This window comes from Nansenia antarctica, assembly GCF_963989245.1.
Source record: "Nansenia antarctica genome assembly, chromosome: 12".
NCBI lineage: Eukaryota > Metazoa > Chordata > Actinopteri > Argentiniformes > Microstomatidae > Nansenia > Nansenia antarctica.
The window spans coordinates 18,266,071-18,281,070 of NC_137682.1; the positions used below are offsets into that span (position 1 = coordinate 18,266,071).

The following is a 15,000-nucleotide window of genomic DNA, read 5'->3' on the forward strand; positions in this document are numbered from 1 at the left end:
GAGAAAAGAACACTTAAGATGTGTCAATAGACATCCACAGTGCAACTGTTCCGCGGCCCCCGCGGGCCCCTGCAGCCCTGCAGCCTAGCCCCCCAGAGCAGGCCTGCATATCTCAGACAGCTGCAGGACAAGACAAATACTTGCCAGGCCTCGTTGGGCCTATTAAAAAAAAAGAAACAATTATCTGTACATTGAGTTCCGCTCCATCTCTCTCGCCTCTCCACGACAAGCTACAAAGACACACTGGAACCAATTCCTCTCTCTGTCTATCCCCCATCCACCCCCCCCCACCCCATCCACCCCCCAAAAAAGAAGAATTATAAAAAATAAAAAAATAAAATAAAAATGTATTTCTTCTACTATTGACGTGTCCCTGCTGATAAAGAGGCTGGCTGCTGCCACAGCCTGATGTCACTCACCCGGCCGTATCTGTTGGCGTAAGACCCCGTGAGCAAGGAATGGAAAATGATGATTGTTTCATCCAAGTCCCAGATGAAAACTCGCTGGAGAGAGAGAGAGAGAGAGAGCGGGGGGGGAGGGGGAGGGGGGAGGAAGAGGGAAAGAAAAATAGAGAGAAGAGGGGAATAAAATCAATGGTGCACTCTGTAGTGTGCAAGGTGATCCCCCCCCCCCCCCCCCGCCCCCCACCACGGTCAATAGGGTGGGAGTGTGTATGTGGGGATCCACTGGGACCAGGATCCATTTGCTTCTGCTGGTCACAACCACCGCACGCCCTCCCTCTCTCTCTCCCTCCACATCACACGCTCTCGCCCCTCCCTCTCTCTCTCCCTCCACATCACACGCTCTCGCTCTCTCTCTCTCCCTCCACACCACACGCTCTCTCTCTCTTTCTACCTCCACACCACACTCTCTCTCTCTCTCTCTCCCTCCACACCACACTCTCTCTCTCTCTCTCCCTCCACACCACACACGCTCTCTCTCTTTCTACCTCCACACCACACGCTCTCTCTCTCCGTCCACACCACACACCACACACCCTGCCCTTTACATTAGAGCAATCAATAGTGACAAACTAATTAACTAGATATGTTAACATGCCATGATGTCATCGCCATAATGGGTGCTATTAACCCTCTTGGAAATTAATATCATATTAATGAACAGCCCCCTTCCATCCCCCACCCCCCCACCCCTTCCCCCCAAACCATGAAGGATTTATTTTGACACATGGCTGGTATGTATTTCACATTCATTCACATAGCCATATATTTGATGACCCTGTGCTGTAACACTACGGCTGTAGACTCACACCCTGCTTTTGGAATCAAATCCATTATTCATACCGTGATCTATTCTAGTGGAAAACATTTGTTTTATAGCCACATGTTTTTGTAAAAAAAAATGTTTTACGGTACACAGAAAAAAACCCTGCAACCTGGAAACCAACACACTGATATTTCACAATGAATCAACATAAATATATATATATATTTTTAAAGTAATTAGTTGTTTAATTATATATGCTCAAATATACCCATTATATATGTATACTCAAGCGTCTTTGAGTGTCTAGAAAAGCGCTATATAAGTCTAATGTATTATTATTATTATATGTGAGTCGGTTATGTGCTGTACGTCCAAACTTTCGGGTGGCGTTCATTGGTGGATGAGTGAGTCAGACAGGGGCGAGGCAGCTTGTCGCCACGGTAGCAGGCGCTTCACCCTACCTCAAGGTCGGAGTCGGGCGGCGGTGATGGGTTGTTGTTCCTTCTGCCCCGGCCACGTGACTTTCCATCCGAGGCCCGGCGCAATCGATCCGATTCTGAATCTTTAATGGGGGTTGATGGACTGTGGATGGTACTGTACTCTCCTGTGGAAGGAGAGGGGGGGGGGGGGGGGGTAGAGAGAAGAGAAATGAGAGAATAGAAGAAAAAAAAGAGGAAGTGAAGGAAGGAAAGACTAGAAGTGATGGAGTGCGGTTCACTTTGAGAACAGAGTGTTAAAATTAATTTCCAGCATGTGCAAGCAGCTACTGCCTGAACGCTAATCTATGTTTATATATATATCTATGGCTGTGGTCCTTCTGGGTGTTTAAAGTCCCATGTATCTTATCTGCCTTTGACATGATATCATGAGTGCTCCATTGCCAGAAAATGCATTAGTGTCACTTTTAGTTATGGGGAAAGATAGACCTCTGCACTCCTCTAGCCTTGGTGGCTCTTTTCCACAGTAACACACAGTGATTTAGTAAGTGTGTGTGAGTGTGTTTGTGTGTACAGTGTGTGTGTGTGTGTGTGTGTGTGTGTGCGTGCTTGTGTTTATGTGTGTGTGTGTGCATGCATGTGTGTGTGTGTGTGTGTGTGTGCGTGCTTGTGTTTATGTGCATGTGTGTGTGTGCATGTGTGTGTGTGTGCTTGTGTTTATGTGCGTGTGTGTGCATGTGTATGTTTGTGTGTGTGTGCTTGTGTTTATGTGCATGTGTGTGTGCATGTGTGTGTGTGTGTGTGGCCTACCTGCAGGGGGCTCTGTGAGGGCCTGGCTGGTGATGGCGCTGGGGGGCTCCTGGAGCGTGTAGGTGGCGGTGGTGGAGGGCGTGGTGGGGCTGGTGTTGTTACTGGTCATGTAGGGCGAGGTGTAGGGCGAGCTGTTGTAATACTGAGCATACTGGCCCTGGCCGAAGGCTGGGTAGGTGGGGTATTCCTGCAGAGAGAGAGAGGGAGAGGGAGAGGGGGAAGAATGGAGCGATAGAGTGGAGGTAGAGAGAGAGAGAGAGAGAGAGAGAAGGGTAGAGAAGAAGAGGAGGTAAAGATAGAGAGAGGAGGTAGAGGTAGAGAGAGAGAGAGGGGTAGAGAAGAAGAGAGGAGGTAGAGAGAGAGAGAGAGAGAGAGAGAGGGGTAGAGAAGAAGAGAGGAGGTAAAGAGAGAGAGAGGAGGTAGAGGGAGAGAGAGAGAGGAGGTAAAGAGGGAGGTAGAGAGAGAGAGAGAGAGAGTAATGTGAGATATGCCCCGCACCAATGTTGCTACTTTACAGTGCGGATTCCAAAACATAAATGCAAACATATGTCTCTTGTGTCCTACATCTGGACAGCGATCTGTCTTGTGCTGTTTTTTTTTCTTCCTGCCTCTTTGGCATTATACATATGTGCTGGGAGAAGCAGCATAATCTATGTCTACTCTACCACAGTTGAGTGATTCATGTGATTCATGGATGGACGTGGATGATCGGAAACATGCATATGTCATCTATACATATGTATAAAAACCGCTCTGCAGCGTCTGGGAAAAGCCTACGATTTAATCTAATGTGAATCAATTGATATTCAGCCTGGGCTATTGTTGCGGTGTTGCGGAATTGAGAGAGACAAGCGGACGACAGCTACCTGTTGTGTACTATTGAATCCAGTTGAGTTTGTGAGGGAGTTGCTTCCGACGTACAATCCTGACGTTGTTGTGAAGGTCCCACCTGTTAGGGGAAAAACAGAGAAAAAAAACATATGGAAAAAATACGGGCTCAACGGATGGATCATGATGTGACCCACCGATCTGCTGATCACGTTGCTGAAAGTACAGAGAGCAAAAGGACTCGAATGAAGAGAGAAAAGGAAGAAAAAAAGCGTTGGGTTAGGTTTTTGTGGAACAATCATTTCAGGTAGCTAACAGGAGAGGGGTGGTGGGTGGGTGGGTGGGTGGGTGGTGGGGGGGCTTAGGGAGCGACTCCAACAGTAGCCTTATCTTCCTCCTCTTCCTTTCTTATCAGTGATTGGATCTGGGCTGATGAATGACAGGAGAGGAGGGGAGAGGAGAGGAGGGGAGGGGGGAGGGATCTGCTCTCTCAGCCGTCCCAGCCCCTCACAATGTGAACAGAACACAGGGGCCGTTGTGTGTCGAGTCACTGAAGGGTGGAGTGGGAGGTTAGGGGGGCGGGAGGGGAGGCGAGGGGTGGGGTGGGGGGGAGCAGGGGGGGGCAGGGGGGGTACACACACAGAGAGAGGGGTGGGGGGGGGCAGGGTTGCACTGACATCCTGGCCCCAATGAATATGTATATCTGTCTCCTTTTCACTCGCTCAAAAGAAGAAGCACCTCTGGGCTAATTAAATCATTCAGAAGGAGGGTGATAGCATCTAATGGCTTAATAATATACATGACATGAGTTATAGGGGGGCTAGGAGAGGAGAGGCGCTGATGAGGCCCCCCGAGGGCAAGGCTCCTCTGTGCAGCAGCCCCCCACCTGTACTCTCATGTCAGCAGAGGAGCAGGGAAGGGAACAGCAGGGAGCAGCCGCTCCAAGACGACCAGAGAGACCGGAGACTCGTGCAGAGAGAGATGAGAACTGAAGGGCAAATGTTGCTTGTACAATGTACTCAGACGTACTTATCCATCTTGTGTACTTACGGCATGCGTAATAGCGCTAACACAAAATTAATCGATTCAGTTCAGAGCTCCCCTTCCGACGAACTTCTGATTAACTGTCGGCTGAGATTTTTTTTTTTTTAAGAGAGTGCGTCGACTAAAAATAACCTCCCGAAAAGTATGTTCCCTGATCTGAACTCAAGGCGACAGTGCCAAGCTTCCCCCCCTTGTGTTTCCACGTCTCAAAAGGCACCCCCCCCCCCTCCATAAAAGAGAGCGGGGGGGCACTTCAGCCAGAAGAAAGGAGTTCACAGGAGCTGCTATCTTTAAAGTAGTCCGTCTTCACGTATCACTTGCCTGCCTCCTCTACGGACACCGAGGGGCAGATTCATTTACTGTTCCTAAATGGGGGCGTAATTACACCTTTGTTCCCAGAGACAAACAAGAGGGAGATCCTTTCATCCTGTGGTCATTGCCCCCATCTAGGAGGGCCCCCCCACACCGTGACAAACCTGAAGCAGCTTTCAGAGAGGGGGGGAGGAAGGGGGAGGAGGAAGGGGAGGTGGGGGGTGGGGGGGGGAGTGTGTGGCCCAGTCAGCAAGCCAAGTAGCCGACCACCACGGCTAAACACTTAATGGAAATACTAAAATAAAAATAAAAACTCTGTCTAGATTCGAGAGATGCGTCGTTTATTTGAGCAGACTTTTTGTTATTCTGCCAATGGCGATCGATTGTAGACGCAGCAGATTTTTTTTTACTTTGTTTTCTTTTTTTGGGTCGTTCCACTCTTGCCCGGGTTCTTTTATCAAAACTGTTCTCTCTCTCTTTTATCGTTTTGTTTAGGTTTTTCAGGGCCTGAGGGGGCAGTTTTGAACCTCTCTGTTCTGATCAGGGAGCACTCAGAGTTCCACACAGAGTGAAAGTAAAAAAAAAAAAAAAAGAAAAAGAAAAAGACAAGAAAGGAGAGGAAAAAAAAGCTTTGAATGACAACAAATTAGCCTAATGCCTAGTTCAAAAAGTCATGAAAGCTCTCACTCTCAGGGGCAGCGGGTTACTCTGTGGAAAGCAGGGACCCACATAAAAGCAGAGAGGACCTTTGCTAGCCCTGCAAGAATGGGCCCATGCTGTTGGGTGGTGGGGTGGGGGGGGGGATGGGGATGGGGGGGGCCCTTGTGGTTCCCCGGGGGGCATGTTTTCTCTCCCTCCCCCTGTCCTGCTCCAGTTAGCTCACTCACTCAAGACCAGACACCATCCACCCCCCCCCACCCCCCCCCCACCATTCCTCCCCCCTTCTGGCCCTCCAATTGGGAGTCCATTTGCTCTGCTTGATCAGTCCTCTTGCCATGGGCTATGTCTATCATCAGTGCACAATATTTGTAGCAGAAGTTTGTATGCCCCACTTGGGAATAGGCTATCAAGTCCAGATGGGCTCCCTTTAAAACACATGCAGACTTCAGCTCCTCCGCTCTCACACAGCCACCGGGACAGAACGCTGGAACCCAATTATTCACCTAATTAGCATCTGTTCAGAGAACGCTTTGCAGCACCTCAGATATTGGTTGAGGAGTGAGACGGAGGGGGGGGGGGGAATCAAGGTAAATTCTACATGTTTGAGTTTATCTTGGAATTGCAGCAGCACGATAGAAACACAGCACTAAACACTCAGGAAGAAGTCAGGAAGAAGATGTCACTAAAAGTCAACTCTGTAGTTTTAATTGAATGACTACTTTCACAGTTGTGAAGAAACAAATCATCTACAAACACACTTAAAAGGACCTTAAGACACTGACCCACCACAACACATCTTACAGCTCAGTGCCAGTACTTTAGCACCCATACAAAGCCCCATGGCATCAGACATGAAAGCAAAGTGTAAAAACATTAATCTAACAGTATACCCCCTGACAGCTGGACACAGGCTGGGCAGTAGAGACACAGACAGGCGGGGGGGGGGGGAGGATATCAGATGAAGGGAGGGGGGTCTATGCTCTGGTCAGACACCCAGGGCCTAGGGCCCCTTCCTCCTCCTAGCGCTGGGGGAGGCAGATCGATAGGCTGGTGAGAGCTCCGGTCTAATGATGGCGGGGCTCAAGTCCAGCCCCGGGGGCTAGCGGTCATTCTGTCATCTAGCATCGGCCGTCGATTACTAACACGCTTAACGCAGTGTGGATGGGCAAACAGAGAGGGTTGGAGAGGCTAGAGAGAGAGAAGAAGAAGAAGAAGAAAGAAGCATAATACCCAGAAGACGAATGGGCACATAATACTGTCATCGTGAGTTAAACCATTGCGGCCAGGAAAGTAGCATGCTCTCTCTCTCTCTCTCTCTCTCTCTCTCTCTCTCTCTCTCTCTCTCTCTCTCTCTCTCTCTCTCTCTCTCTCTCTCTCTCTCTCTCTCTCTCTCTCTTTCTATCTCTGTCTATCGACGCCCCGTGCTGGAAGGCCCTGCAGATCTCTGGCTACGGCGCAGAGTATTTGGTTAAGAGGCGTGGAAAAGAGGCATCCCGCTCTCCTAACATCTGCTGCCGGGGCCCTGCGTTATTTATTGTGAGATGCTCTGGAGGCTTTTCAACAACATGTGGAGATGTTTCTACTGTCACACATTAACTGGCGAGAGGAGAGAACACAAAGGGGCCGATGATGCTAGCGGTGCCGCGGCTACGGTTAGCAGCCGGAGTGCGGAGTTGCCAGCGGTCGGAGCGGAGGAGGGCTTTCTGAGCCATGACAGGAACCAAACCGAGAAGAGGGGAAAAACACGACATGGCAGCTCGCTCTGATCCGCATTTAAACTGGTCTTGACGGGGCGAGCGCAACGTATATTTATCGCTTTCAAGGCCATAAATCTCCACGGCCTCGGTTCTTAAACAAATACAAATATGATCATAGAGAGAGAGAGAGAGAGAGAGAGAGAGAGAGAGAGAGAGAGAGAGAGAGAACAAAAGCCAGAGAGAGAGAGAGAGAGAGAGAGAGAGAGAGAAAGGGGGAGAGAACATGACCGGTGCCTCTTTAAGTGCCGGCCATTTTTTTTTCCCATCTGTGTTGATTCTTTTCTAAGAAGGGGGGGGGGGAGAAGGGAGCACGCAGAGATGGTGTGCCCCCGACGCAACCATCTGTTTGGGGAGGGGGTGACGGTGCTGTTGTGAATCACTCTGGGGCTGCTGTGGGACCGGGTTTCTGACTTGTCTTTTTTTGGTCGGGGGGGCGGGGGGGTGTGGGGGGGCAGGGGGGGGATGCAGAGAGGTAAAGGAACGGTATAGAAAAAGGGAGAGGAGCAGAGAAGAGAAAGTCAAAGGGCAGACAGGTTTCAAAGGATAAAAAAAAAAGGAGGAGGAGGAATGAAAGGTTAGAGGGAGAGAATAAAGGAAGAATGAGGTGATGAGGGAGGGGGAAAAGAGAAGGGGAGAAAAAAAAAGCCAAGAAGGGAAGCAAAGGAGCGGAGAGGGATGAGTAAAAAGCGTGAGCCCAACAAGATGAGAGGAGATGAGATGGAGAGAAATAAAAAAAGAAAAGTTGAGGAAAGTGAGGTGAGGAGAGTAGAAGAGGAGGGGAAGGAGTCGAGAGTGGACGGGATGAGAGATGAGGAGGAGGAGGAGGAGGAGGAGGAGGAGGAGGAGAGGACTGATGATCTCACCTTGCATCTGGTAGCTGTACGGGGCCTGTCCCGTCTGGGGCGTGGTGAACCCAGAACTGTAGCTGAGGAAGCCCGTCTGCCCTGGAGACTGGGCCTGGGTCAGGCCGCCCTCTGTCTTTATGCCTGCCCACAATGGACCTAAATCAGTTAGTGACACTGATCGGTTTGATGCACTGGGGCAACCGTCAACACAAGAGGTTTTTTAATAGAAGTCGACACAGAAGAGGAACGCTGTCCCCTCGACTAGTCTGTCACACACATCTGAATGAATAACGGGACCGTCTATTTAGGAATAAGAAAAAGGACGTTGAATCGTTAGTCAAGTAGCCGTAATCTCACTGCAGTGGAGTTGCTCCATGCACAAGCTGTTCAATATTGAGATCCTGGAAGAGTCTGTATGTTTGAATTACAGTAGAATATGTACAAGGGGCAGATCTCTGAAATATTTTTATTTTTTTTAAGTAATAAAAAGATACACTTGCTAGTGTTTGTTAGTCAAACTGCCCTGATGGTTAGATTGAATAGGGCCCAACATAGTTTTCTATGTAGCCGCAGGTTCGTAATCAGTTTGCCACCACTCAAACAAACAGGGTAAATTCCTTCTCATATTGGATGGCCTTTGGAGGTTAAAGCACTCGAAAGCCTTTGGACAAATAAAGAACATCGCTATGTTTTGTTCCAGTGATGCCAGAGGAAAACACAGTATTTGTTTGGACATTTATTTTGGTAATCTGTCGGATCTGTCGGAAGAGCCTGATAAGCAGATTCTACTGCATGGTGATGCAGAATACTGTGCAGGTACTAAACAATGACTCAGCATAGTTCTGCTACTCGTCTAATCGTGGGAATAAAAAAAACGGTTTGACCTAAGATCAGCATTACCCGTGCATAGGGGAATAACTGACATTGCTACGTGGCGATATTTCTATGCCTTGTATTGCTTTATAAACACAACAACACACTGTATAACAGGGACTACATTCAAATGAAATGAAGATTGTTTTTAAAAAGTGAAATGAAAGATTAAACATAATAGTACTGTATAACAATGACTTGATCTGAAATGAAGATTAGAGCATAGTCCATAGATTGTATTACAGTAAATCATGTCCCCGGTAACAAAATGACCATTAGTGTTGATATAAATTCAGTGTAGTACCAGGATGAGAGTTTAATGTGGGTGTGTGAAGCCTGTGCCTGTCTCTTACCATAGGCTGGGATGCCGTAGGGCTGGCCAGGCTGGGGGTAGCTAGCATAGGCTGCTGCCTGCTGCATACCTGTGGTGTACTGCGTCTGCCCATACGCAGCCATATTTTGGGATGAAGGGGTAGGAAGAATATGTGGATATGGTCTGCTATTTGAGAAAAGAAACAAAAGGGAAAAGGGAAAAGAGAGAGAGAGAGAGAGAGAGAGAGAGAGAGAGAGAGAGAGAGAGAGAAGGAACATATTTTACCTCAAAACCATAACACAAAAGTTTGCTCACTGACAAATTCTTTGTGATTCTGCTACTTAATCTTAAACACTCGGCCAAGCTGTAAGAAAAGATAGGCATCGAATAACCGATATACAACGCAGAAGAATAATAAATGGCAAAGGAAATCTTTGCGAGATAATAATTACAACAGATTTCGCAGTGCGCAAGCTGCAGACATCCAGGCAAACAAAGCCAGTCAAAAACCCCCGATCTAGCAGAAGGATCTAATTAAAGGTCCAAATGAAGTTGGATGCGGCTTATTTTTTAAAGAAAAATAAAAGAAGCCTTACTTGGAAGGGTAAATCTGCGGAGAGAACTGGTGAGTTTGTCTTGGGCTGAAGCCACTGGTTCCAATAGCTGTGGAGAGTTGAAAAGAAAAGAGGCAAGCACATATTTAAACATTAAGAACTAAGATAAATATTATCTTTTGCCAACAGAACTTCTGGATTCCAAGGAAACAGTAATTACATTGCATTACTCTATTTATTTCAGTAACCTTATTTAAGGTTGAAATCCGGAGAGCAATAATGAAGTAAAATAATCAGGTAAAAAACGGCATGTTTTTCTGCTGACCCACGTATATATCTGTGAGATACTTATATGGGCTACCATGACGACCGCTGGTGTAAACACACACAGGATGGTCTGAATCAGTCTCGGCCTGTGGCCTCAGTCCCCTCAGGCCCTTTACGCCATAACCACATTGAAAGTGACATCACTGATTGCAGGTAACTAGCGCTACTGCATAATCATTCCTTCATTAAACACACTGGCCATTTCAGTGGTTCCCCTCCCTAATCACCATTTGGAAAGCCATTTTTCCACACACACACACACACACACACACACACACACACACACACACACACAGAGAGAAAGACACACACACACACACACACACACACACACACACACACACACACACTCTCTCTACTGTTCAAGACTTACACTTGATGTTGAACTGAGGACTGTATTTAAGTTTTGGTGCACCTTGATGTGGTTTTCCAAAAATAAACTACATTTAGGTGCAAACAAATATAATGTTATGCTGTAGCAGTCAAGGGGTATCTAGCCAAAAAAGCTTTTATAATGTTAACTGAGTTTACTGTATACACAGGTGAATACAACTACGAGAGGAGGTCAACACGTGCAAATGTGTTAACAACAACAAAATAAAGAATACATTATAATAATAATAAATAAATAAATAAATAAATACAGTAATCGCTGTTCGGGTTTAGTTCTGTAAAATCAGCACACACACACAGGCCTATCGTACTAATAGCGCACGCCGGGTTCAAATGTCTCACTGCAGTGGAGTGACACCGTTCCTAAACATCTGTCTAATTGGTCATAACATGTAAAAATAAGGATTTAGTTGCGGGGGGAGTACTAACTATGTGTAACTGTACGCTGTAAGCTCTCACTCTCGTTATTAATATTGAGCACTTTTCCCACATCAGCAGCACCTGCCACCGTTCAAAACCTGCACTTCTGAGCTTTCTCTCCCACAGAGGATAAGGGGGTGTAAGATTACTACATTTCATTAATATTGTCAAAGACATAAGTCATAGCAGTGATTTATGTGCGCCTAGCTCTAACGTATCAAGTACTTAGTTAAACAGTTAAGGAAATAAGGCCAAATTAGGTTATACAGCGCTGTGCATTACGCTGTGTTATTCACAGTTGCTTTAGCGAGCGTGATTTGACGCATGTGGGGTGGGGGGGAGGAAATGATAATACGTGTTTACATAAAACATGAGTTTGATACTGGTGCAGCTTAGATATAGATAAAGGTGACAGAAGAAAAATAACTCACCGGAAAAAACACGTTTCTGTGCTCACTCCCTTCGCTACTCTGACAAGTTATTGTACCTTGCTCTTTCATCGTTCATCCCTGCGCTGATGATACACTGAACACTTATTTATGACCCGTGTTTCTCTCTCCTTAGATCATCTATTTTGTAGCTCATTTCAGCGGTTCTCTAACTGGGACCTTACCCTGAGGTGTAAGTTACGGAATATCTATATGTGTCGTGCCTCTGTGTGTGTATGTGTGTGTGTGTGTGTGTGTGTGTGTGTGTGTCTGTGCTAAGAGGTTAGTGTGAAGGGGTTCTCCGTGACAGGATGATAGAGTAAGAGCCCATGGAGAGCTTCTGTAGGACCATGGAGACATGACACTCTACTGGAGAGACGGGCCCAGCGCATTACAGGCCATAACTCACTTGTATGGGAACTGGGATGGAGAGAGAACACACACACACACACAAACGCACATGCACACGCGCATGCATCACGCAGGCACGCGCGCGCACACACACACACACACACACACACACACACACACACACACACACACACACACACACACACACACACACACAGACACTATATTGGTGCTTTAGCAGCAGGGACACTTCCTGGGGCTGGGCTTATCAGTCACCCATCTCATCTCTCACTAATCAGTTCTGCAGCTGTGTGTGAGAAGCAGCCACACAACCACACACCCACACACCCACACACACACCCCACACACACCCCACACACACACACACACACACCCCACGCACACCCCACGCACACCCCGCGTCCCCCTCCCCCCTCACCTGATCCTGAGAAGCTGTCTAGAGAGGCGTCTGCTACCGAGGTGGCGATATCGCTGCTGCTCATTGGCTCTGTTTTAACTGCAAACAAAGAGGCCACACCGTCACCAACAAGACCCCAGTAAGCACATCCAAGAAAGTACCACAACTGAACCTAAACTACATCAGACTCTCACATTTGCTGGATTTGAGTTTGAAATAAGTTACTCAAAGCACACATATTGCTGAGGAAAGTGCAGGGAGGAATAAAAGACTACTTTAAGATTCATCTCCTCTACCTTCATCATATTTTTCAGGCAAATAGAATTATTCTTAAAAAGGTACAATTGGTATAGTGAGGGCTAAGGTATTCAGGCATTTGTGTATTAACTGCCTTGAATTGGGTCTATGGCGTGAAAACTATTCACACACACACACACACACACACACTTTTCAGCAATTATTATTATATTATGCAAACTAGACGAGGGGACTCTCCCAGGTCAATATCGATATTCAACATACTTGACTTCAGTTGGAGAGAAGTTATAATGAAAGCAGTTAACTATGCCAACAGAAGCCATTAGTCCCCATCCACAGTTAATGCACTTAAGAACTTCAACAGCAACTTCAGCCCATCCATACATTTTATCCATCAATCATCAAATGTAACCTATTCATATCCAAATTAACAAGACGTTATCATCAATAGTCACTTTATCACGTGATGGCTTACCCCAGGTTTAAATGTAGCATCAGGGAAAAACAGGCAAAAAAGAGTCAGAATCATTGGTCAAATGTGCCCCTGCATGGAGTCTGCATGGGCGTGCAAGTAGTATGATTGAAATGTCAAGACAATGTATGGTGTATAAAATCCTGTTTTAAAGAGTGAAGCGAAAGCTGCTTGACCTTGGCACGGCTAAACTACAGCGAGGGGCTCTGCAGAGACAATTTCACAGCTATCTGACAGCACAGGAATCTTTGAAATCAATCCATTTCACTTCAGGCAGGGCTGGGAAGGGGGAATTTTTTTTGGCAAAACAAATTCACAATGTGGGCAAGGGAGTCATGCTCAGTGGAATGCCTCACGGTTGAAGAAGCCATTCGCTGTCATGTTTAACATGTTTCCGCTATGCTCTTTTTGCTCAGAAACACATGTTGACGGGGAGCCATTTTTTGAAACAACACACCGACATTTCTTTCTTTGAAGGTACAAGATAGGGAAAAACAGTGGCACAGTTGCATGCACAAACTAGCACACACTCAGGTCGTCACGGAAACACACAACAACCACTGTATTCAGGAAACAGCATGGAACGTCCAAAATGAAAACTAAAAATGCACAGTATGCGTGTCCACAGTATAACCATTCATTAACAATGGACTCACATCCAGCCAGTCTCACACCATGCTTTTAAACAGATTTCACATACAAAGAGCACAACAATGAATGCCGAAAGAGTTTTTCCGAATGAAAGGCACAATAGTTGAAGCAACTTTTCTTTCTTTTTTTTTTTAAGATGACAATAGATTCATCTTTTTGTAGAGAAAATGTTCTTCAATTCAATTTATTTTTCCACCATATCTAATGATTTTTTTTAAGAGAGCCAGAAGAAGGTAAAGTACAAAGAGTGCTTTGTAATCTCTCTTTCTCTCAAGTCTGTCTTACTTGAACACCAAGTATTGTCCTTTCATTGTGTCACCAGAAGTGCACAAACCTGCAGCGGACTGCGAGCTAGAACTTAACAACCAGTCTGCTGTGGTGAGCATTGTGATGTTATCACCTAAGGGGAGAGAGAGAATGGCAGAGGACACATGACAATCTGCACCAGCTCTACAGGGTTCTTTGTCCTGCAACAGGGACAACATATTCAATGCTAAAAACCACAAAAAGACTATCCTACCAAGATTACATTTTTTCAGTACACTTTTGGGCACGTGTGTTGGTTTTCTAATAGGGGCGTCCCTGTTTGCTTAAACAAGGGATCAGTTCCTAACACAGGCCTCCTCACCTGAGTCAATAATCACATACAGCACAAACCACATGCAAAGTGCAACCCTTCTCATACCATGGGCTTTTGAATAATTACCTCTAAATAATACTACAGTATTAGTATCAGATTAAACAAAACAGGTAGATATAATCTGCCCCAAAAACATAAGGCCTTTAATTTTGTATCAAAACTATTAATTACATCCCTCTGGTCACTTATTCACGACTGAGTAGTTTGTTGTGGTATATTCAAATTGTTGATTAGATGTTTTGGGAAATAGGAAACAGATCCCTTTTTCAACGGAGTAACACCTGCGGACGTTTTATTGCTATTCGAGACTTTCACAACTTAACAGATGCATAAACGCTACACAGGAGGAACCTTTAACGTTAAGAAGTCCCTCTCTGCCGGTCCATCGAGAGAGCTAGCAGCCAGCACATCTCTCCCCCACGTCTACTGTATTTAGAATCGGAGAGAGAGAGGCATTCAAGTGGAAAAGCCCTGTCCACATACCTTCAGTGCCATTGGGTGTCATGGAATTGTTATTGATATGGGAGTTGTCCAGGCTGGGACCATTAGGAGACTCGCTGCTTCCACTTACACGGCTGTGAGGACTGGCAAGATCCTGCATGTCCATAGACCTGACGAGAGACACACACACACACACACACACACACACACACACACACACACACACACACACACACATACGCACAGACACATACGTAATTACACACATCTCCCAGGATCCATTTAGGGACTAATGCAGAGCAGTGAATTAATTATAGTTTTGTAATAGGTAATATCGTAATTTTGATAGAATGTGAAAACATATATGTGAAAACATATATACTGTATATATTTCACATTCAACTAGATATGTAAGTGGGGAACTGAAATAAAATTACGGTTATATTTGTTTTAAGACAGCACAATTAAATGTGGTCCGATTACAGCATACGATCAACGTTGAACTCTTAGCAACATTTAACACGTTTAGGGAAAGCAACTA

The 15,000-nt window shown here is 46.1% G+C and overlaps 1 protein-coding gene across 1 annotated transcript in view; it reads right to left on the bottom strand.

The window, feature by feature from the left end:
* Positions 1 to 14,625, bottom strand: part of eya1 (EYA transcriptional coactivator and phosphatase 1) — a gene marked incomplete at both ends in the record, with an annotated part of 42,898 nt that extends 28,273 nt beyond the window's left edge. Inside the window, 10 exon segments of the mRNA XM_080542653.1 lie at positions 420 to 503; positions 1,689 to 1,828; positions 2,475 to 2,661; positions 3,341 to 3,423; positions 7,939 to 8,076; positions 9,147 to 9,292; positions 9,703 to 9,769; positions 12,019 to 12,096; positions 13,713 to 13,778; positions 14,502 to 14,625. Coding sequence (XP_080398779.1) covers positions 420 to 503; positions 1,689 to 1,828; positions 2,475 to 2,661; positions 3,341 to 3,423; positions 7,939 to 8,076; positions 9,147 to 9,292; positions 9,703 to 9,769; positions 12,019 to 12,096; positions 13,713 to 13,778; positions 14,502 to 14,625 — 1,113 coding nt within the window.
* Positions 14,626 to 15,000: the final 375 nt, after the last annotated feature.